We start from the raw sequence: 26027 nt of genomic DNA on the forward strand, positions 1-26027 counted from the left end.
GTGCAGGGAAAAGGATTCGGGTTCCAAAGTTACTGGAGAGAAATCCTGTGGAGAGCCAGAGAAACTCAGAAAGGAAAGAAATTGAAGATACTGCTGTAAGTATATATGTGCATGCATATATATATATATATATATATATATATATATATATATATATATATATATATATATATATATATATATATGATAAGAGCAAGTGAGATGTTATGTGCTATTATTATTTGCAGATGTCACAAAAGGCAAGCATTATTGAGGGAAAGCGGGCCTCACTAATAGAAATTTTAAAAGAGCGGCAAAGCCAGAAAAGAATCCAGCCACTGTGTGCCTCTAATAGTCAATCAAAGAGGCAGAGGATTCTGCTGGATGATGAAACATCTAGTGGCAGTGATGATGAATTAATTGCCAAATCTGAATTTGATGAATTAAAGAAGAAGCACACAGTACTTGGGCATAAATATCAAGAAGCCATTAGTGAACTGGAACAACTGAGAAAATTGAACACTGAACTCCAAAAGTGTTTGGTCTCCAAAATCCTTCCTGGTAAGTTTGTAACACTCACCCTTCTTTCCTAAAAGGCTGCCTCACAAAACACAAAACAATCGTTATCATTTTATCTAAACTGGAATTTAAAGCTGTACTATTTATTGAATGTAATGACAGTGAATTACATTTAAGGTCTCATTTATGTTATAGAGAATAACAGCCTTCCTGATTTTATGGACACCCCTCAAACAATTAGTAAGACCTTTCAGTTATACTGCTATTACTATTACTGTTGTTATTATATTTTGAACATTATCTGTTTTGCTTGAGAAGGTGTTTGTGGTTTTGTTGCATATAACACTAACAGCTTGTTGCGTCTACCTATTGTCTAATAAAAAAGCCCTAGTTAATGTTCATTTAATCTGTGATACAAACTTGTACTGAAGATTTATTATCATTATATTATACATTTCAGGGCAATCCAACTTGTCACCCCCATTAAACACTTCTCAAGCAACAGTTGGTAAGTATATTGCTAATAAAACATGAATGACTTGGTTACACTTATACATTCATCCTATCTCTGATAAGAGATAAGAGACATGCACAATAATATTGTACTATTTAATCATTCTACAACTGTCATTTACCAAAAGTAAGGTAATAATTATTAAATTATTTTATATTTGCAGTAGAAATAAGCCAACAGAAAGAGCAAGCTTCAGAAGAAGAAAGGGTATTTTAGATTTAATTATAAATGTACAGTAACGGTGGTATTGTCTTTGATTATACTGATATGATTTACATATAATCGTGAAATAAAATAAAATTTCACACAGACGCACATTGGTGAAGGAATTTACATCAATACAAATCAGTGGAAGAGAGTCCAAGGAAACAGCAAGGACAGCTTGTTTGTGAAGGAGCTGGCAGTGTGCATTTGGGGCACAAACATTTTGGCCAACCGGAGTCTGGAGGGTAAAAGTTGTCCAACAACAAAGACAACCCCCAGGCCCCCTCTAACCCCTCACAAATTAAGAGCACTAAAAAGTAAGTAAGAATGTTGATAAAGAATACTAATCTGAAAATGATGGAGGATATTACTGCTGCATGAAATATTACATGTGTCTCTTTTGGACCAGGACACTTGAATTTTATTAAAATTTCTCAATGACCTGCTAATAATCTTATACATATCTTCTGTGCAAAATGTTGACATTTAATAAAACTGTTCATAATAATAGTCATGTGGCCTTTGAGCAGGTTATCTAGTCTTCATATAGGCTAGAAGTTTATACCTCACATTTAGGAGTTTAGCTCCTCTGAGAAGGCCTATACATGCAAGTAAATGATTTGTACTTTGTTTCAAGTAAATAGTTTTTGAAGTCTTTAGAAAACTATATGATTTTATTGTTGTGCAGTAACATGCATATTTTATGCATATTAAAGTTTTCTCATGACATTTTGCTTTATTTTGTTTTGTTAAAGATTGCTTCCAAAAGTGGCTCGAGACAAACAACCTGGAAGAGTTCGAGCTAAGGACCAGAGCAGGAAAATTTGGACGTTATGTTACAGAAAAAATCCAAGACATCAACAAAAAACAAAAAAAACAAAATCAATAAGTACATGATTTGTTATTTGATAAAATTATATTACTTGTTTAAAATGTCGTTTGTACAAATAGCATTTTATTAAAGCAGCTGTTATAATAATTTCTCAGTAAATTAAGAAAAATAAATATTTTTGAGTTGTCTTTTAAAATTGTCTTTGTTTCTTGCCTATTTTGCAAACTGGTCTATTAACAGTAAAGCATAGGTGTTAGGGCAGGTGTGCACATGTTTAAACATTCCCTGCTTGTTTTAGTGTTGCTCTCCTCCAGCATGCCTAATTTAATTGTCATTTAGGAAAACATCAAAATGTTCCAGACAGAAAATCCACGACCATGGTTGAGGCACATTGTATAATATTCTGGTCACTTGACAGTTCTGCAACAAGCTATCAAAGGTTAATTGTAAATTTAAAATACTAGTTATTTTACAGAATACCAGGTACAAGCTGGTTTTGGACAGTAAAACCACCCACCAGCAACAAGATGGTTTAAGATGGTGTAACCAGCTATAAACCAGCTACCACCTATGAACCAGCTAACAGCTGGTTTTGAATGGTTTAACCAGCTACCAGCTACAAACCAGCTACCAGGTTCCAAAACACAGCTTAAGCTGGTCAAGCTGGTTAACCAGCTTGACCAGCTTAAGATGGTATGAGCTGGTTTTTCCAGCAGGGCAGGCTTTAAGCTGGTTTATACTTGAAGCCTGGTTTATACTTGACGCGCCGCGAGCGGCGCGAGGGTCCGCGCGGCGAAAATGACGTAATCGCTGAGGCTCCGCCCGTGCGCTGTCGCTGCGCGAGGTCGTGCACCTCTCTAAAGCCTGGTTTATACTTTCGCGAGCGACCGTAGCGCGCGGCTCCGCCCACCTCGCGCGACCCTGCGCGAGCGGTGTAGGCGTTTATACTTTCGCGAACGTCGCGAGCGTCGCTGCAGTGTTCTCCGAAACGATAGGTGGCGATAGGTGGCAGTGGAGAATAAAAAACCCCTGCAAAAACGGGGAAAGAACATTTTTACCTGACCAGAGACCGTATATATACACATCAGGCATCAAACGTAAATATGGCTTTGCAGTGTTGTCCGAAACGATACGTTAACAAATACGAGCCTCTTGTAATTCCAGGGCGACACATGAGAGAACGTGAAGACGTTAAGATTGGGCGTTTTGAAAATAAACAACCATAAACTAATGTGATAAAAAAGCGAATTATTTCGATTCATTTCGAGTATATGTATAAATATTTAACTTAATTAAGTTTAACGTGCTGGGAAATATTGAAATGGACCTTTAAAGTGACGTACAAGTGCATTAATTCCACCTTGTATAGGTGTATGAACCCGGCAAACATGACTTTTTCCATCGCGCTGAAGCGCGGCGCGCGCGCGAAGTTACAAAATTCGGGAGGTGCACGACCTCGCGCCGCGACAGCGCGCGAGGCCCTCGCGCACGGGCGGAGCCACCGCGATTACGTCATTTTCGCCGCGCGGACCCTCGCGCCGCTCGCGGCGCGTCGAGTATAAACCAGGCTTAATTTTGCAACTTCGCGCGCGCGCCGCGCTTCAGCGCCATCGACAAAGTCATGTTTGCAGGGTTCATACACCTATACAAGGTGGAATTAAAGCACTTGTACGGCACTTTCCCACTGCGCAAAGATACGTTGAAACGACGTCTTTTCCAAGTCATTTTTGCACGTCGGATTTTGGTCCCCTGAAGGTGCAGACTGTGACGCCAGATGACGTCTTTTTTCCGACGTCTTCTGCACGTCGTGTATCGACGACCCCGGGACGTCCGGATAAGGGCCATTTCTAGTCCAAATGAAGTCTTGTGTAGGTCTTTTTTGCGTAAAACGTTGACTCCTTTTAGACATCGTTTTTATAAGCCTACCAACAGCTATTTCTAAATAGAGCTGTAATATCGAAGGAAATGCTTTCTTAAAACACAATTTCCATGGGGATTCATAGTTTCTGTGCACAACTAGTGCCATTTTAGAAGGTAGCATTTTGTCCTGGTAAATTTTCCTAGCTTCCTTTCCGTCGCAGCAGATAACTGGAAACGTATACAAAAGTGTAAGGTTCAAATCTGCTGAGCCTAACGAACTTCAGAAAGATGAACGGGAACAATAAACAGGTCCGCCACCTTCTGGCACCAGTTACACACAATTGTATATGCTTTACAAATAAATCACATGCATGGCATTTCCAATTTCTTTCCACCTTCATTTTTATTGATCACTGGCCAAAACGCCAACTTATAAAAGTAGTAATGTCTGTGGTAAATTCCATCCAATACGTGAGTAGCTAGCTAGCCTTTTGGCTAACGTTAAAACGTAACAAACCTTACAAAAATCCATTACAAAAGTACAAGGTAATGTGATTATATCTATTGATCTGTTACTACAACATATAAACATTTTAGGTTAATATTTTGAGGTTTGTTAAAGACCAGTTGTTAATGTTACCTTGAAATCGCCAGTAAATAACTGTAAAAAGTATCGGATTTCTTTTTAATTTAAACTCCTAAATGCGCGAGGCAACTCGCTCGAGCTTTTTATGTAGGCTCACTTTTGTATCATAGTCAATTGATTGTATTTAACATAATAGTTATACATAAATATTATATATAAACAAATATTTTGATAATACATACATTTTCTTATACGTGTCTACATTAAATAATGTATAATAATATGGATTTATTACAGTTCACTGGCTGCACCATTGAGGACATGGAGTTTTAGGTTGACGGAGTCGAGCAAAAGTGTTTATCGCCCAAAAGACAAATTTTCTCATACCGCTTTACTCAACATTTAGAAATGTTCATTAATATAAAAAAACAAATATTATGTATCATGTACATTTCTGTACCCTTCTTAGACGTCTCCGTGACGTTGAAATTCCGACGTTCAAGTGTTTAACTGCATATCGACGTCCAAGTGGGGTCATAGTTAGACGTCCAAATAACGGACCTAGTTTGCACGTCGAGTAGAAGTCCAGAATTGGTCTTGGACCGACGGACGCAATATAGACTTGATCTGCACGTCCATAAGACGTCTAATGTTTAGTGGGTTCAAGGTCCATTTCAATATTTTCCAGCTTGATAAACATAATTCAGTTAAATATTGACACGCCGCGAGCGGCGCGAGGGTCCGCGCGGCGAAAATTACGTAATCGCTGAGGCTCCGCCCGTGCGCGAGTGCCTCGCGCGGTCGTGCACCTGTCGAATTTTGTAACTTCGCGCGTGCGCTGCGCTTCAGCGCGATCGACAAAGTCATGTTTGCAGGGTTCATACACCTATACAAGGTGGAATTAAAGCACTTGTACGGCACTTTCAAGGTCCATTTCAATATTTTCCAGCATGATAAACATAATTAAGTTAAATATTAATACATATACTCGAAATGATTCAAAATAATTCGCTTTTTTATCACATTATTTGATGGTTGATTATTTTCAAAACGCTCAATCTTAACGTCTTCACGTTCTCTCATGTTTCGTCCTGGAATTACAAGAGGCTCGTATTTGTTAACGTAATTTCAACATTTTAATGTACTTTAGCCTAAATTCCAGCACTTTTCAAACCTGAAACACAAAGCAACATTAAAATGCGTCAGGTAAATGTTCATGAATATATATACAGATAAAAACGGTCTGCAAGCGAGTTAAATTTAATTAGTGGTCGGCCGTTATCGGCGTTAACGGCCCACCACTAATATATATACACATATTCACACGCACGCACACACACACAGCATAATTATATATGTATGTGTCTGTGTGTCCTCATTATTGCTGGCTATAAAATCGCATCACCGTGTCATACTTTAATGTCCTGCACTGATGAGCTGCGCGAGCCTCAGAATTGTTCGAATGGAGGCTGCGTTCGAATACCATTACAAGTTTGTTAGCCACCTAGCTCTCTCATATTTTTCCTTGTTCTTTCCTTAAGATTTTTTCGCATTAATAAAATGTTTGCCTACGTACAATACATCGACGACGGAGTAAAAAATATTGTACATATTAAAGACATCAAAAACTTTGACCCAAAAAATACAGAAGACTATTCTGCAGTACACGCATACTGGATTCTGTGGAAAGGGGAGTTATTCGCTGGCCAAATCTTGATGCTAAAAGGTAAGTAGCTAACGTTTTTATAATACAGAATAATAGTATATCGTATAATAATAACAATTCAACATTTTGTTTGACGTACGACGTGAGTTAAACTTGTCGCTATCTGATACAATTTGGCTACAAGTTACCCGAACCGGGATCTACAAAACATTACCTGTCGCAGCGATCAAAATCGTCCGTGGTCTGTTCATTAAATGTTACTTTGATCTGTCTGTATGAAGCTGTCTACACTGTCAAGACTGGATATTAGTTAGCAGGTTGTGCTACTCGTGTTACCATTAAGAGGGTTACTCAGCAACATCATCTACGAACCTAATAAGACCTAATAAGCCTTTATATAGTTAGTTGTGTCGCGTGCGGTAGCCTGGCGACCATGGACCACCTTGCTCGTTAAAATATATTTATAAAACAAAAGACTTACCTTCTGCACCAACAGCCGATGCAACATCCCATGCGTTGTCTTTCATTTTTTACATTCTTATAATTAGTCTGGTCTGAGAATCATATTAGTTGATCAAGTTTAAAAGGGCACGATTTAACCGAAAGGCTGCCTTCTACCTGTTCTTGGGTAATACTTAACTGAGAATGTTGGTGGAGAACTTTTCACTTCCCTTTTGAGGACCAAAATGCCGCAAGCGCACTGACAATATCTGCTCTTTAATTATAATTAAACACGGAGGTCTGTAAACTGTGATTTTCATGTTTTAGCTGAGCCATTTGTATAAGACAAATACTGAACATTCAATGATTAAACTATCATTCTGGGTTCGACATTCAGCATGAAAAAGAAACTGAGCATAATATAAATGTTTGTATTAATTTTTTGTATATAAATTTTATATAATCATATATAAAAATTATAAGAGGGAAGACTTGAGTGTGCCTGACCAGTATTACGGTTTAAAGTGTTACATATTTTTCTTCACAGACACTTCTGAAGAAATAGAGGACATTCTAGGTGCAGGGAAAAGGATTCGGGTTCCAAAGTTACTGGAGAGAAATCCTGTGGAGAGCCAGAGAAACTCAGAAAGGAAAGAAATTGAAGATACTGCTGTAAGTATATATGTGCATGCATATATATATATATATATATATATATATATATATATATATATATATATATATATATATATATATATATATATGATAAGAGCAAGTGAGATGTTATGTGCTATTATTATTTGCAGATGTCACAAAAGGCAAGCATTATTGAGGGAAAGCGGGCCTCACTAATAGAAATTTTAAAAGAGCGGCAAAGCCAGAAAAGAATCCAACCACTGTGTGCCTCTAATAGTCAATCAAAGAGGCAGAGGATTCTGCTGGATGATGAAACATCTAGTGGCAGTGATGATGAATTAATTGCCAAATCTGAATTTGATGAATTAAAGAAGAAGCACACAGTACTTGGGCACAAATATCAAGAAGCCATTAGTGAACTGGAACAACTGAGAAAATTGAACACTGAACTCCAAAAGTGTTTGGTCTCCAAAATCCTTCCTGGTAAGTTTGTAACACTCACCCTTCTTTCCTAAAAGGCTGCCTCACAAAACACAAAACAATCGTTATCATTTTATCTAAACTGGAATTTAAAGCTGTACTATTTATTGAATGTAATGACAGTGAATTACATTTAAGGTCTCATTTATGTTATAGAGAATAACAGCCTTCCTGATTTTATGGACACCCCTCAAACAATTAGTAAGACCTTTCAGTTATACTGCTATTACTATTACTGTTGTTATTATATTTTGAACATTATCTGTTTTGCTTGAGAAGGTGTTTGTGGTTTTGTTGCATATAACACTAACAGCTTGTTGCGTCTACCTATTGTCTAATAAAAAAGCCCTAGTTAATGTTCATTTAATCTGTGATACAAACTTGTACTGAAGATTTATTATCATTATATTATACATTTCAGGGCAATCCAACTTGTCACCCCCATTAAACACTTCTCAAGCAACAGTTGGTAAGTATATTGCTAATAAAACATGAATGACTTGGTTACACTTATACATTCATCCTATCTCTGATAAGAGATAAGAGACATGCACAATAATATTGTACTATTTAATCATTCTACAACTGTCATTTACCAAAAGTAAGGTAATAATTATTAAATTATTTTATATTTGCAGTAGAAATAAGCCAACAGAAAGAGCAAGCTTCAGAAGAAGAAAGGGTATTTTAGATTTAATTATAAATGTACAGTAACGGTGGTATTGTCTTTGATTATACTGATATGATTTACATATAATCGTGAAATAAAATAAAATTTCACACAGACGCACATTGGTGAAGGAATTTACATCAATACAAATCAGTGGAAGAGAGTCCAAGGAAACAGCAAGGACAGCTTGTTTGTGAAGGAGCTGGCAGTGTGCATTTGGGGCACAAACATTTTGGCCAACCGGAGTCTGGAGGGTAAAAGTTGTCCAACAACAAAGACAACCCTCAGGCCCCCTCTAACCCCTCACAAATTAAGAGCACTAAAAAGTAAGTAAGAATGTTGATAAAGAATACTAATCTGAAAATGATGGAGGATATTACTGCTGCATGAAATATTACATGTGTCTCTTTTGGACCAGGACACTTGAATTTTATTAAAATTTCTCAATGACCTGCTAATAATCTTATACATATCTTCTGTGCAAAATGTTGACATTTAATAAAACTGTTCATAATAATAGTCATGTGGCCTTTGAGCAGGTTATCTAGTCTTCATATAGGCTAGAAGTTTATACCTCACATTTAGGAGTTTAGCTCCTCTGAGAAGGCCTATACATGCAAGTAAATGATTTGTACTTTGTTTCAAGTAAATAGTTTTTGAAGTCTTTAGAAAACTATATGATTTTATTGTTGTGCAGTAACATGCATATTTTATGCATATTAAAGTTTTCTCATGACATTTTGCTTTATTTTGTTTTGTTAAAGATTGCTTCCAAAAGTGGCTCGAGACAAAAAACCTGGAAGAGTTCGAGCTAAGGACCAGAGCAGGAAAATTTGGACGTTATGTTACAGAAAAAATCCAAGACATCAACAAAAAACAAAAAAAACAAAATCAATAAGTACATGATTTGTTATTTGATAAAATTATATTACTTGTTTAAAATGTCGTTTGTACAAATAGCATTTTATTAAAGCAGCTGTTATAATAATTTCTCAGTAAATTAAGAAAAATAAATATTTTTGAGTTGTCTTTTAAAATTGTCTTTGTTTCTTGCCTATTTTGCAAACTGGTCTATTAACAGTAAAGCATAGGTGTTAGGGCAGGTGTGCACATGTTTAAACATTCCCTGCTTGTTTTAGTGTTGCTCTCCTCCAGCATGCCTAATTTAATTGTCATTTAGGAAAACATCAAAATGTTCCAGACAGAAAATCCACGACCATGGTTGAGGCACATTGTATAATATTCTGGTCACTTGACAGTTCTGCAACAAGCTATCAAAGGTTAATTGTAAATTTAAAATACTAGTTATTTTACAGAATACCAGGTACAAGCTGGTTTTGGACAGTAAAACCACCCACCAGCAACAAGATGGTTTAAGATGGTGTAACCAGCTATAAACCAGCTACCACCTATGAACCAGCTAACAGCTGGTTTTGAATGGTTTAACCAGCTACCAGCTACAAACCAGCTACCAGGTTCCAAAACACAGCTTAAGCTGGTCAAGCTGGTTAAATTGCCTTTTTTATTGAGAAGGTTTGCTAATGAACTTTGAAATTGTCCCTTCATTTCAGACAAATGCTGCAGTCCACAGGATTTTTCAGAGCGTATACTTTTAAATTTCCCTGCCTTGAAGGAATGTGGTGGATTTCAGCTGTTGCGATCCAAGGGATACACTCGCTGTAAACTGCTTGAGGAAATACCATGTCCAGATGATGGTTATTCTCCTGAGTATCTCTTGAGTGAATCACTCATGGTTGGACAAGCTCTTGTATATATACGACCACTACAGAAGGACATAGATGTACAGGTATATAAACAACTTGTAATGTTACATGTGTTGAAGTGCAGATGAAACTCTGCATGCACATCTTTCTGCTAGTTTCTGACAATACAGGCTTGTTGGTGTGCTGATGTCCATGGTGGAAAATAGCTGGATAAGCATGACTTGAAGGGTACATGTGCTAAAATCTGGTCTGTTGAACCCCTGTGCTAGAGGACTGGAGTCTTGCAGAGTTCTGTTTTCAAGCTTGCATTTTTTGTGTGCTTACATGATATTGCAGAGCCTTGAGCTTGGGTATGATCAGTCCATATCATCTGGCCCATTGACTGAATGCTTGTATTGCAATGAGAAATACAGCCTGTCAGAAATGCCAGGCCATGTTGATGTCTGTGAGAAGTAAGTGGCAGGGTTTACATATCTCAAGAATAATACTTTTATTCTAAAATTATACATTAGGTATTTTGTTTCCCTTTAGGTATCTTCATTTAGCTACAAAAATTATTTCTAGAAAAAAATCGAGACCACTTAAAAATGACTGACCTAGGTTTGTGTTTTTGGTTTGAATTTGTTTTTATTTTATAAATTATTGAAACATTTCTCCAATTCCAAAATGAATAATAATTTAGCTATTTTTTGCAATTATAAATTGGGCAAGCATAGCCTGAAGGGTAGCGGGAGGGTCACTGTATCAAATCGACCTGCCAGGATGTGACTGAAGAGCCCTTGATCATGACACCTAACCTGCATCTGCTCCCCTGTGCTCTGTTTACATGTTTCACTGCTTGGGCGGGTCAAAGGCAGAATGGTTCACTTCACACAAGCGGTCAGTGATTGGATATTAAATATCAGAAGCAAAGAAGCTGGTCATTTTTAAGTGGTGTCTGTTTTAGTTTTTTTTATTCCTTCCCCCAGAGGTGCATTGGTGTTAAAGGAATACACATCTCTGATGTTTTGTAATTACTTGGGCATTAAAATGCAGCACCAGTGAACATAATGTCTACTGCAAAATGTCACAAGCCTTAACATATTGGTGATTACACTAGGTTGTATGAGAGAGACAGAGAGAGGTTGGATGATGATGATGCAGGGCAGGAAGGAACATCAGTAATAGTGGCGGAGAGCAACACTGAAAGGCAGGACAGGGTTTCAGCATCAGTGTCTGATGGTCCCTCAACCAGTCATTGTTCAACAGCAGAGTTTGCCATTGAAGGTTCAGTCCTAATCATATCGCAGAGCTGTATATGTGTTCATTTGCATTTTAAGAGGCCAACCAATGATAAACTTTTTCTTTAATGAATCAGAACTGTTCTGAACATTATTTACATCATATAAAAGCCCTTTGTCTTTTTGATGTGGATATTTAACTTATTGTATTATTAATATTTCACACAAACACCACAGAGTGGAAGATGGAGCCTGATCTTGACACAGCTGCCAAGATGTATCGAAGGCACATTTTAAGGAATGCTGAGGAAAAGCCAGATGTAGTTGTGACACTTGATGTACATGCCAGTGAACAGGATCGTGAACGAGAAATGCTTACCTTCTATAAACGACAAAATCTTGATTGGACAAGTCCCTTCAGTGTAAGATTTAAAGGTAACATGGTCTATGTAATTACATTTGACTGACTTTGTTGCTATAGACTAATAATGATTCTTATAGCTTTCTGCTCATTATAATCATAAACAGGAGATGCTGCAATGGGGGACGGAGTAACACGACATTTTTTCTCCCTACTAATGGACAAGCTGCACTTTGGATTTGACATTGACCTTGGTGAGTAGATGTAATTCCCATAAGATGGAATGTGTGCAGTTTTTCAAAAAAGGTAAATGTTGCCTGAAAAGGATTTAGCAGACATTATTTCAAGTTCAGAATTACGTCCACGATGTACAGCGCTATTCAATTGGTTGTTTTGGTAAACCACTGATTGTTTCAGACTGTGGGTGATTTGTGCTATTGCAATTTTTTTTTGCAGTTTTTTGGCAGTCATGTTCAGGCAATTAATTATTCACTTAATCAACATTGCTATTCAAAGAATTAGTGTGACTTTTTATCTAGGTTTTAAAATGTCTCCTAACCTCTAACCCCCAGATAACTGTGGAAAAACACTTCTATTCAATGGAGAAGATGATCACAAGGTTCCTTCAACATCAAGAGCACTTGTAGATGGTGACCTGTTTAGAGTTGTGGGAAGAATGATTGGCCACACATTTATTCATGGAGGTCCACTCTTCTCAGGGCTGAGCCCATCTCTCCTTCCCCTTCTAAGTGGCAGTAAAGATGCTGCTCCTATTTTGGAGTTGAAAGACTGCCCTGATATAGATGTGGCCAATATTGTGACTCTAGTAAGAATTTACATTATCTTAAAACAGAAATTGAAAAAGCCTGTTGGCGGTTTTGTCTCACAAATTATAATTTTACAGCTGGAAAGCCAGAGTGAGCTGAGCCCACAGGAAAAAGACAGCCTAAATAAACAGCCTGGCCTTAAGTTGGGATCTGCCTCCAGTCACCAACTCGAACAGAAGGTGGTTAGCAGAAGCTGTCCTCCACCATGGGGTATGTTGGAGGGTGCTGTTTTGTGGCGTTGCATTTTATTTATGGTGGTGTATGTGCTGTCTCAGACAGTGGGTGCACACTCCATCTGTATCAAAGTAATTCTCATACCAATGGTTGTCTTTGCATATTTTCTCTTCAGTCTATTTTTAATAAATATTTTCAGGTTATTGGCAGACGTGAAAAGCAGCTTGCACAAATTCTAAGGGGGCTGAAGGACACGGGGGTGCTGCGAATGATCAAAGAACGGCCAGATTTAACAGTGGTGCTGTTCCCCAGATCCTCTGCTCTATTGCTGGACCCAGAGGTAATATTCCCAACATCCTCCTATTTTTAAATATTTTTGTTTTATGCATATGAATGGAACAGAATTCAACACTCGGTGATTTACATTAGTCACATAACTTGATATTTGATGAAATGCAGGCAAACTTCATTTTTGGAATCATGATTGGTTTAGACTTAATTCAATAACTTCTGCCCCTTAGATGATACTTAAAAGGGTTATCTGGCCTGAACCTGACAGTGATGAAGAGGAGGACCAGCTCAACTTGGAACAATCTTGCCAAGTCACAGGCTTTTTGAGAGAATATATTCAGAAAGGTTCGTCTGTCAAACAGGCCTCTCCTTAATAGAAGTGATGCTAAGCACTCTTGCTTTTTTTAATTTGAATTTGAACGTTTGAATTTAACAAACCTCTTGCAGGTTCTCCATCAGAACTACATGAGCTGGTGCAGTTTTGGACTGGTTGGTCAGTCCTCCCAGATCATCTCTATGTTGAAGTAATGCCTGACCTGTCTTTGCCAGTGGCTTCAACCTGCCTTACGACCCTTAAACTTCCTCTGAAATGTGAGACTTTCCTTGTTTTTACACAAAACATGAAGGCTGCTGTGAAATCCACAAAGTTTGGCTTTGGTCTAATCTGAGCATAGGGAGACCCTAGATATTCAGGTAGTGTGAATTAAGCCATTAAGCTTTTGAAAAACTGAAAATTGCTTATTCTACTAAAACGTATTCAAGAAATTAGTTCTATGAAATGCATACTTGTTAGACAAGAATTAACAAAATACATGGTTCATTTTGTACTTGTGACTTTTATTTCAAATCAAATGTTAAATACTGAAATCTTACCACGACAGATGCAAAGCTGTACTTCATACAAATTGGCTTTTTGAAAAAAATAAAAATATTAAAATACACTTCTGCATTTATTATTGCTTAATTATTCTAGATGTTCTGGCCAAGATCAATCCTTTTAAGCTACACTAAATATATCGACCAGACGCTCTATTGTCAACAAATAACGTCTACTGCTTCAGTAAGGGATACATGTTGGTTGGGCAGGCTTGCAATCTCCTCTGCAGTGAGATCACGAGGTAACTGGGCATCTGGTACTGCCAGGGAGTCTACATCTTCCACCTCATGTGGGCCATCCCAGTCAATACCATATTCAGCATTAACCTAAAATAACAGATTACATACTCTTCCTCAGTATTATACACATATTTCCTTTAAATGGTTTTACTATCCTGCTTCATTGCACAACATCCCACATCACTCATTATTTCATTTTTTAAACATGTATACTTACTATCTCGGGATCCTCTGCAGTATCTCTGTATTGTAGCCAAAGTTGGTATGGCGATCGATTGTTCTCTGTTCTTAGTTTGTGCAAGTTCCAGGCTTCTTTAAAGACACTGAGATGATGCTGTAACTGGGGAAGGAAAATCCAGTGTAGAGCATACAGATGTAGCTCATCATCAGGACTCAGCATCCCTTCTGCCTCCAAGTTGTGGAAGAGCGTGTAGAACAAGTCAAGAACCTGTGTGTACACATCTCGCCAAAGACGCTCAATGCTAAAAAAAATAAAATAAACAGCAGTACTTTGATATGGTTTCCATTTTACAACATTTTCAAGCTATTATTTTGCATTAAAATAAGATTGTACATTATAGTATAATTGGAACATTGAAATAATCTTGCAGTATAAAAGGTAATCAACACAATAGTGTAGGATAATGCAGAATACAAAAATGGATAAAACTGTCCCCTTCAAAGTAAAACAAGGAAAAAGACATCTTGTTACCGTTGATTGTGAACACTTCTCCCAGTAATGTGAGAATTCCGGTTTTCTCCACGGTTTTGTACCATAAAGTGTGCCACTTCAATGTTTTCTCCTCCTTTATCCGAACGAACACGAGACGGCATGCCATACTGGTTAACAGCATCAAGGAAGGCATCCAGTACAGTAGTAGCATAGTTGTTGGTTGCAACAGCAAGATACACGATAACACGGCTAAAGCCATCGATCCCTCCATGAATCACGAATCGCCAGTTGATGTAAGACAAAAAATATTGAGAAGAGGAAAATACATGACAAGTTGAAACAGCATATTGAGTGCAATGACAAAGATTTAAATATTTATTTTAATTAGATACCAGATGAAGTTAAAAACACCCTGTAAAAACCCAGTAACACTGCTGTGACATGTACCAGCACCACACTATTATGTCTCCTACCACTGAGACTATTGACAGCTTTCTTTGATTGTCTGTATACCATGTGTTTTCTTCTGTGTAGCCCACCTATTTACCTGGATCATCTTGGATTTTGTTTCTGCCTAGTCCCTCTGGTTTGTATGCCTGGTTTTCTATTCTCTCCTGTTCTTTGACCCTGGACTATTTTGATGCTGTACTATTGGATTCTGCTTACTGTCAGTTCACTGCCTGTGTGTTTTGGATTGCCCCACTTTAATAACAGTATTTTTTACTTTTATCTGAGCATCTGAAACTGAGTTTCACACGTACACACACACTACCATGTCAGTGTCACTGATGTGCTGGGAATCATCCACCACCCAAATAATGTCTGGACATGGCAGATATCACTTATATGGTATAAGCACACTCATATGGTAACTATACCTGATAAAATTGCTAATGAGTGAAGCAAAAAAGTAGGTGTAAGAAAGCAAATAATACCGGATTAGTTTATGGTTTCCATCAATGTGCCACATGCAATTTGGAGCAGGAACTGAGTATGATCTTCGATGAAGAGTTCGGTTGGCCAAGGCTCGAAGTTCAGTGCCCTCTGGATCCACTCTTCTCAATGACTCTCGCACTCTAGTAACTTTGGAAAACCATGCAAATGATTAGTGTAATACATGACATTTAATATTGCTGTAACAAAGGCGATATGAAATGTGGCAGTAAACATTTTTCAAACATACTTTGTACCATATGTCCTCTTGCTTGGAGTAAGGCTCTCATCATGCGATATCCTGACTGTGGGTGAGCCTGGTGAAGTTGTAAAACCAAATTATCCAGCTCTGCATTACTTATGTTAGAGTACAATGCTGCTACTCTGGAATACAAAAAGAAAGAAATTGGATTCAAGTTAAATTTCAAATAAGTAGTGTGAAATAAATATTGATTATATTCCAGAGGTGTCAATTCCAGGTTCAGAAAGTAAATGTCCTCACCAGGATTTTGCTCAAGCATTCTAGATTTTCTAATTAGTGCAATCCAGGTAAAATTAGTGGAATCAACACAATCCAGGAAGCCTGAGCAACATCCTGGTGAGGACTTTTACTTTCTAAACCTGGAATTGACACTTCTGTTATATTCATGTGTAATTCATTGTAATCATGTCAATGCAGATACTATAGCGCAGTCTGTGAAAAGTACTGCTAGCACTGCTTAGTAATGAACTATGACCATATTGAAGATGTTTTATCTGTAAGACTGAAGTCTTCTGTGCAGTAGCAGAGTTAGTGATAATATTGCTTATCCGTTTAAGCCTGGTTCACACTACACGATTTTAGGCTGGTTTTTCAGTCGCCGACTGATCGCCGACAAAAACTGTGGTCGGAGGCAAATCGGCGATCACTCGTCACTCGCTCAGTCGTGTAGTGTGAACTGCTGAAAGACGCTCGCCGAGCCGTCGCCGACTGATCGCAGACGACTGGCAGATATCTAGCATGTGCGCCCAAGGTTGAATACCAGGGAAACTGATAACTGCTCCTGGGAAGCAGGCATCCTTAGTTTTTTCTACCCACACACACACACACACTTTGACTATAAGAATCTGGACTGAGAGACAGTTCAGAGTTACTGCATGAAGCGTAAGCTTCACATCATACTTTTATACTTTTATATTTTGTAACTCTCTTGCTATCAAATAAATACTGTTTAATACGAGACCTCAACTTCTGTGCCATCAATTCCACCACAGTAGTCATTATAATAAGCATAAATCCAACATATCAGTTCAATTCTGTCATATATAGACATTAATTATGAAGTGATTCCACTGTCCAGGTTTAAAGTAAATGCAATCCAAAATTTGAATGTCAAATATTTAAATTCTAGAGTAAAACCACTTCATATTTTATAGCTACAAAGCATGATGAATTTATATTTGTAGGACGTCTGAACTATTTATTAGAAATGACTTATCAACTGGTGATTTTTAATTCTGCACCTTTTCTCAGATCAAGTGCTGTGACTCTTACCGCTAAGTGTGTTGTAGTCGCGCACTCATATCTTACGTGCGACCAGTATGTTTTTGTCGAAACACAGGTGGTTTAACCACGGTCGCAAAAATGCCGTGCGTGAGCGGGTGAATGAATAAACCAACAAAAATAATTTACCTTAATCCATTCTCCAGCATACGACGAACAATAGTGCTCCGACTCACTCCATACACAGTTGCAATATCTTTAATTTTCATTCCGAAAAGAAGATATCCTTCGATGGCATCCGCCGAAATGTTTATAGCGGGTCTTCCCACCGCCATGGGCACACTCAGTTGCTGTGCAACGGCTCTCAGTTTGGCAATGACACCAGTCACATCAGTGCCAGATAAAGCCGAGAATTCTGATACTTGATCGATTAAGCTTTCACACTGATCAAGTGTAAATGTAACTTCACCATGAGGACTCTCGTCCACCTCGTCTGCTACCCTTCGGATTAATCTGATAAGTTCTTCTGCTGCCATGTTTAAAAATCTCGTCTGTACTGCTTAGTGTGCTATAGTCCTGTCCTGATTGGCTGTCTGAGGTGGAAAGCTATGGAACCCGATTGGCTGAATAAAGTGAAGGACTGTGGAATCTGATTGGAAGGCTGATGGGATCTAATTTGACTATAATTTGACTATAGTGGAAGACCATGGAAATGAAAATGCAATCTGCTCGGATTGCATTTTCAAGATGCATTTTGACACATTTTGAGCGCTGTTGGTATCGTAATATTATTGCAAACAGGGGTGGCGCTATTTCTCCTTTAACGTTTGAATATTGACATCTTTTTAGCGTGGTGGTGAGGTTGAAAATTACATTTCAAACGCGTTATCACGAAATGTACAGCATATTAAGCGAATAGCATTTTAATTATAATTTTGATACAACCTTTGCATGATCACATGAACTTGATAATTCAAATCGGGAAATACATTTTCATTTCAATAAAGGCACAAATAAAGCATCAAAATGTATGTGTAAATGAAATGTGAATAGATGTCCATCACATTGCAAATGTAAATGGAATTATTGCATTTGAATTTGAATTTTGAGCTCAAAGTTGCTTGTATGAGTGGAACATGTAAATGCAAATGCGTATTACATTTTCATTTGAATATTGACACAGAATAACTTCCATACAGGTCAGGCAGTCAGGATCAGAACTGGAGCTGTTCCTTCAGTCTTCTGTTTCCCAGCTCACCTCCAAAAGGTCGGTGCTTCTAGAAAGCCAAGATTCAGAGCCACACCATCCTGGAAAACGTATTTTCCCTTTTTGGATCTGCTTGTTAGATAATTTTTTATCTTTTATCATTGGTTTTAGCACGTGTCTACCAGGACATCTAAGAGCTCAAAGAAGGCTCAGGAGACCCCGTCACTAGACTGCTCCCAACCTGTTCAGGAGGCTGAGCCAGTGTCTGTGGGCAAACATGTGAGTCAATACATGATAACTTTGTCTTAAGCAGCTGTTAGCATTATGACAGCCATGAACAAACGCTGAAGCATGTCATTATGGAGCATTCTTCAAACACACACAGATATTAACAATATTCACATCTCTGTTATAGGATCACTCCTATGCTCTGCCTTCATCCAATGAGGATCTGAGGGCCAGACTCAGGGAAGCCTTGGCTAGGGTGGAGAGTCTGGAAAGGGAGAGGAGGAATGCAAAGGACAGAGAGAAGAGGGCAAAGAACACTGTGAGTGGTCTTTTGGAGGATCTCAGGATGAAGAAACTGATTAATGAAGATTTGAAAGAGCAGCTCGATATATACTCAGGTATAAACAAAAAAATTTTCATTTCATGTTGATGTCTCAAGTTGTGTCTGTCTTCCACAAACTGAGACTGCACCATATTGCCAAGCTGAACACTCTTAAGTTGCAGAGTGGTAACACACGGAAAAAGCTGTGCAAGACTGTTCTTTTCCAAGGGTATTAGCTTCAAACAATAGAGATCCCAGTATATACAGAGATAGATATAGATCGATATATAGACATATATATAGATATATATATATATAGATATATAGATATTAATGTGTACATATATATAGATATAGATATTAATGTGTACATATAGATATAGACATTAATGTGTACATATATAGATAGATAGATATTAATGTGTACATATATATATAGATAGATATAGATATTAATGTGTACATATATAAAAAGATATTTTATTTATTATTTCATATATTGATGATGTGTGTGTACATATGTTCATAAATGTTAATTACTGTAAATATAAAAACTGAATCAATTGTATCATAGGTTGACATTTTTTTATTCAGAAATTACAATTAAAATATAATGAAAAGTCATAAATGTTGTCTTTGGTGATTGTTTAATTTCCAAATATATTAACGTTTATATGTGAGTGGGTCGATGACGAACATTAGCTAAAAATACTTTGTAGAAGAGCACTTTCTGAAGTTCGCTCCATTCACTTGCATTAGCCTTACTGGCACATATGCCCTCACCAATATGGCGGACGCTGTTACATATCGCAGCAGCGGGCTGCCCCGCTCGATGAGGCGTCTATGTATATATGTCTATGGTTACATGCATATATCATCTGTTAAACATGAGGAAATACAGAATTTCACCAGCACAAGGTGGAATAATTTTCGAAATAGTCTTCGGCAGTGGCTAGAGTTGCGGGGCGAGTGCAGAGACGTAGCAGAAAGTTTCAAACACTCTTGAACTGCATTTGAAGAAATTCCCGATGATCGATGATACGGGTTTACATCTCACATGTAACGGATGATTATTGACCAGCGAGAGATCGGAAGAACTAAACGGCGTCTCGTGCGAGAAACAGAGAGGGGAGATGACCAACAGGACCCCCAAACTACTGGGAATACTCTGACCAGGACACTTCGGTCCAGATCAAGCCTGTCCATCTCCAGCTCTGGCCCCGTTCTTCCTGCCATCTGCATCATTTGCAAGAAAGGCTGCAAATTTGTCGTCGCGGGTGGCAGATGCCATAAAGAAGCTTTGACAAAAACACAGACTTTAACTGCAGGTAAGACTGTGTATCACCCTCTCCCCCCACCACACAGTAGGTAGTCTATGCAAATGCATCCCATCCCCCAACACACACACACACACACAGATGTTGGGAGAAGTTGAATGACTATGTAGCCTATACTGCTACACAATCCTTGTATTTGTCTAATTCTAATATCAATGTATGTCTGAATTGCCATAATGTGATGTGTGTTGCCATTGTTTTGAGATCTTTGATATAGAATGAAGCACACTTTGACTTTAATGGGGTACTGGGTATGTTTGTATAAATGTCATAGCATGCCTGATGTTAATATGCCACTGAATACCTGTTTAGAATTGTGGCTCCTCAGCCTGATGCCCTGTCTGGTCAACACACTGCTTTACAGCAGCAAGCCCATCCCCCGGTCCATTCCCCCACCCCCCACTGCCCCTCTCTCACACTTGAACACTTGGGACTGTCCCTGTGTGTTGCTGGGCAGCCCCAGCAACCAGACTTGTCTCTAGAGGTGTGTCCTGGCAGTGCTGTACATCTGTGTGCACAAGAAATACTTTTTTTGGGTGCAACACCTAGCACCATTTTTACAACACCACACCACCAGGAAAAATGAAGTCTTCATTTTTTGCCTGCCTATTTATTCATCCTTTGTTCTTTTCTTTTGTACAAGGCAAGTTGCAGGAAGCTGCTGAGGTGAAGGATGACCAGAGCATCCTCATTCACATCAAGGACAGAGACTGGAAGATGGAAATCTTCAAGTGACATGGATGACAAGAAATCCAGCCCCTGATTCTGTTCTACATGTCATACACTGTGTGTGTGTGTGTGTGTGTGTGTGTGTGTGTGTGTGTGTGTGTGTGTGTGTGTGTGTGTGTGTGTGTGTGTGTGTGTGAGATTTTACCTCTATTCTATTTGTGTCATTGTCATTCCTTTTATTATGGTTATGTATATACGTACATAAGTTTATGCCAGTTGATGTGTATACCCTCATTGTTTTGATAGTTTTTTATGTGTTGTTAGTGAATAAATGAATACCTGAAGGGTCCTTATTTACATTTACATTTATGGCATTTAGCAGACGCTCTTATCCAGAGCGACTTACAAAAGTGCTATGTAGTTGCTTGGAATCTCCAAGGTAGAATAGATAGTCCTGAACACAAGGTACTCTAAGCTGGAAAAACCACTAGACGAAAGTCAAATGATACCTAACAATTATACCTGAATATACACATCCCCTGAGGAAAAAGACAGTAAACAATTCCTATAACCCAATTATGCACAATACCTGAGGAAAGAGACGATAAAGTACAATAGACAAAGCATAATTATGCAAAGTGCACTTGAAAGAGGTGGGTCTTCAGTCGGCGTCTGAAGACAGCAAGTGACTCCGATGTTCGGACACACAAGGGAAGTTCATTCCACCACCTTGGAGCCAGGACAGAGAAAAGTCTGGATGCTTGTCTCCCATGTGTCCTGGATGATGGAGGGTCAAGACGAGACATACTTGAGGCGCGGAGGGTTCTAGGTATGCATCTGGGTTTTACCATGGCCATCAAGTAAGGAGGAGCTGGACCATTCTTTGCTTTGTAGGCCAGCACCAGGGTTTTATATTTGATGCGGGCAGCTACCGGAAGCCAGTGGAGGGAGGACAGCAAGGGAGTGACATGGCTGAACTTGGGAAGGTTGAAGACCAACCGAGCTGCAGCGTTCTGGATCAGTTGCAGGGGTTTGATGGCATGCATAGGAAGACCAGCCAGTAGGGAGTTGCAGTAGTCCAGTCTTGAGATAACAAGGGACTGGACAAGGACCTGAGTGGCCTCCCTCCCTTATTGATAATTATTGATAAATAAAATTATTTCCATTTATTTATAAAAATAACATGAAAGGGTAACCTTATCATCCACTTGCACAATAGTTGTTTGTTCTATAAATAAAGCGCTGCTTGGAATTCATTTAGCCCCTGTTACAAACACATGGATGGCTATCAATAATTATTGGAATTATTTCCATTAATTGATCAACTGACAACATGAAAGGTCACTTGCATAATTGTAATTCGTGCTGTAAATAAAGCAATATTTAGTATTAATTTGGCCCAATTCAGAAATACATGAATGAGGATTATGATAATGCTCATTCATGTATTTCTGAGGGCCAAATAAATACTAAATAGTGCGTTATTGTATATAAAGTGGGCATAAAATAATATTAATCAACGATATTGTTGATAATAATTATTTTATGCACACTATAAAATTATATTTTGGGAGATTTCTTTCTGTAGATTATATTTGACAGCACTAGGCAGGTTGTCATTTTTTCCCGTTTGTTGTCGTAAATCGGTTACGTGATTGGTTTAGCGCGGTCACGCGGTGTCTTTTGACGTCAAAATCGTCATTCAGCGTGAGGAAAATAGTTCTTCAGAAAACGTCTCGGTTCAAACAAAGTACAGGATTCTGTGACGCGAAACTTTTTTGGTAAGTGCAATATAACCTGATCGTTTTTATCAGCTAACGGGCATGTAGTTCGGAGGTCGCGGAGCGGATCAGAACGAAAACGGGGTTCACCTTACGGCCTAAGTTCACCGTCTCGGTCGGCGGGAGGAGAACAGAGTGAGGCAAGTTATTGTGCAGTTTACACAGAGAACACACCGCGACATGCTGTGGAGGAAGACCAAGGAGTGTGCGGTCTGCAGGGAGCTTGGCGTCCGTTTCACCGAAGATCTTTGTCCGGCTGACCGGGAGACGCGTGCGGCGCTATGGCCGAAAATTCAGCAAGCGAGAGCAGAAGGTAAACAAGCTTATTACCGCACTACCGCGGTGGAGATGGATTCATCAACGGGCGAAAAATCACCAGGTGAACAGGGTTCGGCAGAGTATGCAATTATTCAAATGACTTAAAGTTGTGTACTTTAAATAAGATGTCCGGTTGGATGGTTTACATTGTAAATGTTAATAAGGGACGGTTTACGTTTGAGCTACTGACACTTTTTGGTATTTTTCTAAAACGTTGCACTAATTAGTAGTTACTGAGCAACATTGTGTTATGTCTTCTTTTTCTTGTTTATCTGTTAATGCTAGGGGCTTAAGGAACAATATTAAAAGAAAATCTGTTTTTTTGTTCTGTAAAGGCGGTAAGAACAATTTTAATTTTTTGCAAGAAACACATTCAACAGCTGTGGACGAAAGGTTTTGGATTAATCAGTGGGGTGATGATATTCTGTTTGATCATGGCTCATCTGCATCTGCTGGTGTGGCTATTCTTTTTCACAACTCGCCAGGTAAAGTGATCAAATCTAGCTCCAGTGGTAACGGTCACTGGCTTTCGTGTGTTATAGATATTGATGGTCAATACTATACTTTAATTAATGTATATGGGTTTAACATTGCTGCGTTAAACAGAAAGCTTATGTCAGAAATCTCTGATATGATTCAGGAGCTTAATTTTTCTTTTCCAAATGCAAAGTTGATTGTTGGGGGGGACTTTAATATGGTTTTTGATGAACACTTGGACAGATTCCCATCAAAATTTCAAGACAGTTTTTTTTAACCCCATCCTCATTAACTTTTGCTCTGTCCACAATTTGCTGGATCCATGGCGCAGCAAATATCCTAACACCTTAGAATACTCGTGGTTTAAACCGAATAGCATAATTAAATCCAGGATAGACTATTGGTTGATTTCACCGTTCATGACCAATGCTGTTTATGATTGTTCCATCTCAGCCGCACCTCTTACTGATCACGCTGCCGTAAGGTTGGTCTTTAAACCATCTAGTGACTTCCCTAGAAACAAAGGATACTGGAAATTTAACTCCAGTTTACTAAAATCACAAAGTTTCTGTGACCACATCAAAACTTTAGTCTCAGAAGTAATGAACAATAAGTCCATACCATCTTATAATTCTAAATGGGAATTTTTGAAATACAAAATCCGTCAATACTCTATTGAATATGGTAAATATCAAAATAAAGCTTCCATAATTACAGAGCAAAAAATAATTAAAGATATTAACCTCCTCTGCAATAAGGCAATTCTTTCTGATAATGATAAAGAGAGTTTACAATCACTGTCAGTTAAACTGGATGACATTTATATAAGGAAAGCTGAAGGGGCTTATGTAAGATCCAGGGCTAAATGGATAGAGGAGGGTGAAAGAAGTTCTGCCTATTTTTGTCGTTTAGAAAAAGGGAGACAGAAAAATAACTCTAATAAAGCTTTATTGATAAATGGACAGATTGTAGTAAACCCTTCTGAGATCACGAAAGAAATTCTCTCCTTTTACTCCAACTTGTACTCCTGATCCTATTCTGATAATGATCTTAAATCATTCTTTGATTCAATAAATCATCTGATTCCCCGTATTGATAGTGATTTTTCTGAGCTGTGTGATGCAGATGTTACTATGAGTGAATTGAACACGGCAGTAGGACGCCTTTCTTTAAACAAATCACCTGGATGTGATGGCCTTACGGCCGACTTTTACAAACGTTTTTGGGATATTCTGAGAGAACCGTTTTATTTAATGATGACAGAAGCAGTAAATGATCTGTCCTTCCCAGCTTCTATGAAGCAAGGGGTTATAACACTTATTTCCAAAGTTGGTAAGGACCACATTATTTTAGATAATTTAAGACCCATCACTTTGCTTAACACTGATTATAAAATTATTACTTCGTTATTTGCAAATAGATTGAAAACTAATATGCACCAAATTATCAGTGAGACACAATCTGGTTTTATGAAGGGAAGATCTATACATAATAATATTTGTCTTATACAGGATCTCATTGATTATAACCATCTTATTAAAGATGATGGTTTTATTCTTTTCCTGGATTTTTACAAGGCCTTTGATTCTGTAGAGCATCCGTTTATTTTTCATAGCTTAAAATCTTTTGGTTTTGGAATTCGCTTTCAGAATATCATTAAATGTTTATATGAGAACACAACTTCATCAGTTTCACTGCCGAGAGGAACCTCTCCTCGATTCTCTATAGAACGTGGAATTAAACAAGGATGTCCCATTTCTCCTTTACTTTTTATAATGGCCACAGAGATGCTCTCTATCTGTATAAAGAACTCCAATATTGCTCCTCTTAATATGTTAGGTAGACCTCTTATCATTAGTCAATTTGCAGACGACACCACTATTTTCATGAAGGATATAAATGAGACTCCAAAAATTTTTCAAATTATTAGTATGTTCTCGAAAGTGTCAGGCCTTAAATTAAATCTGAATAAATGTGAAATGATGTCAGTTCATCCCACTGACTTAGAAGAAGTACATAATATCCCAGTTAGGAAATCGGTTAAATATTTGGGTATAGTGATATCTAAGGATCCTGATGAGAGTGAAAGACAGAATATATGGAAGCTGATTGAGAGATGTCAATCCAGACTCAATTTGTGGTTGTTGAGGGACATTAGTGTGTTTGGCAGAGCTTTTCTAGTTAAATTGGAATCAATATCTAGATGTATTTATCCATCATACTCATTAGCCATTCCAAACAAAGCTGTTAAAAAAATCAATCAGATTAATTATGACTTTATATGGAAGAAAAAGGTACACTACATCAAAAAAACAGATATGACTAAAGTTTATGAGGATGGGGGTCTACAAACTATAGACTTTGATTTTATGAACGGAACTCTTAAATTAAATTGGTTAAAACTATGCCTTAATTCTAACAACTTGTGGTTTCACATTCCCCAAAGTCTGTTCAAAACAATGGGAGGGATTGATTTTCTCCTAAGCTGTGACTTCAGTG

At 38.0% G+C, this 26027-nt stretch overlaps 1 protein-coding gene and 2 long non-coding RNA genes across 3 annotated transcripts; 2 read left to right on the top strand and 1 right to left on the bottom strand.

Moving 5' to 3' along the window:
- Nucleotides 1–9935: 9935 nt before the first annotated feature.
- On the top strand, nt 9936–13880 carry LOC143482278 (uncharacterized). The gene is made up of 10 exons (XM_076980604.1): nt 9936–10194; nt 10448–10563; nt 11211–11377; nt 11569–11766; nt 11860–11946; nt 12265–12518; nt 12597–12729; nt 12893–13033; nt 13215–13329; nt 13432–13880. Exons 1-8 carry the CDS (start codon nt 10138–10140, stop codon nt 12907–12909), a joined length of 1029 nt encoding a protein of 342 aa, XP_076836719.1. The 5' UTR covers nt 9936–10137; the 3' UTR covers nt 12910–13033; nt 13215–13329; nt 13432–13880.
- A 131-nt stretch (nt 13881–14011) lies between these two features.
- Nucleotides 14012–15219, bottom strand: LOC143481418 (uncharacterized). Its single transcript, XR_013122023.1, has 3 exons — nt 14813–15219; nt 14318–14582; nt 14012–14187 (listed from the first exon to the last, which is right to left on the bottom strand). It is a non-coding gene; the product is annotated as an uncharacterized LOC143481418 (long non-coding RNA).
- A 3111-nt stretch (nt 15220–18330) lies between these two features.
- On the top strand, nt 18331–19221 carry LOC143482052 (uncharacterized). Its single transcript, XR_013122126.1, has 3 exons — nt 18331–18456; nt 18568–18675; nt 18812–19221. It is a non-coding gene; the product is annotated as an uncharacterized LOC143482052 (long non-coding RNA).
- Nucleotides 19222–26027: the final 6806 nt, after the last annotated feature.

Source organism: Brachyhypopomus gauderio, chromosome 18 (assembly GCF_052324685.1).
Source record: "Brachyhypopomus gauderio isolate BG-103 chromosome 18, BGAUD_0.2, whole genome shotgun sequence".
NCBI lineage: Eukaryota > Metazoa > Chordata > Actinopteri > Gymnotiformes > Hypopomidae > Brachyhypopomus > Brachyhypopomus gauderio.

What these genes read in the sequence shown, in the direction of transcription:
- LOC143482278 (XM_076980604.1), top strand. Translation starts at nt 10,138, where the DNA reads ATGGTTGGACAAGCTCTTGTATATATACGACCACTACAGAAGGACATA. An exon ending in AGAAGGACATAGATGTACAG is followed by an intron (nt 10,195 to 10,447) that starts GTATATAAACAA and finishes ATGATATTGCAG; the next exon opens with AGCCTTGAGCTTGGGTATGA. An exon ending in TGGATTTGACATTGACCTTG is followed by an intron (nt 11,947 to 12,264) that starts GTGAGTAGATGT and finishes TCTAACCCCCAG; the next exon opens with ATAACTGTGGAAAAACACTT.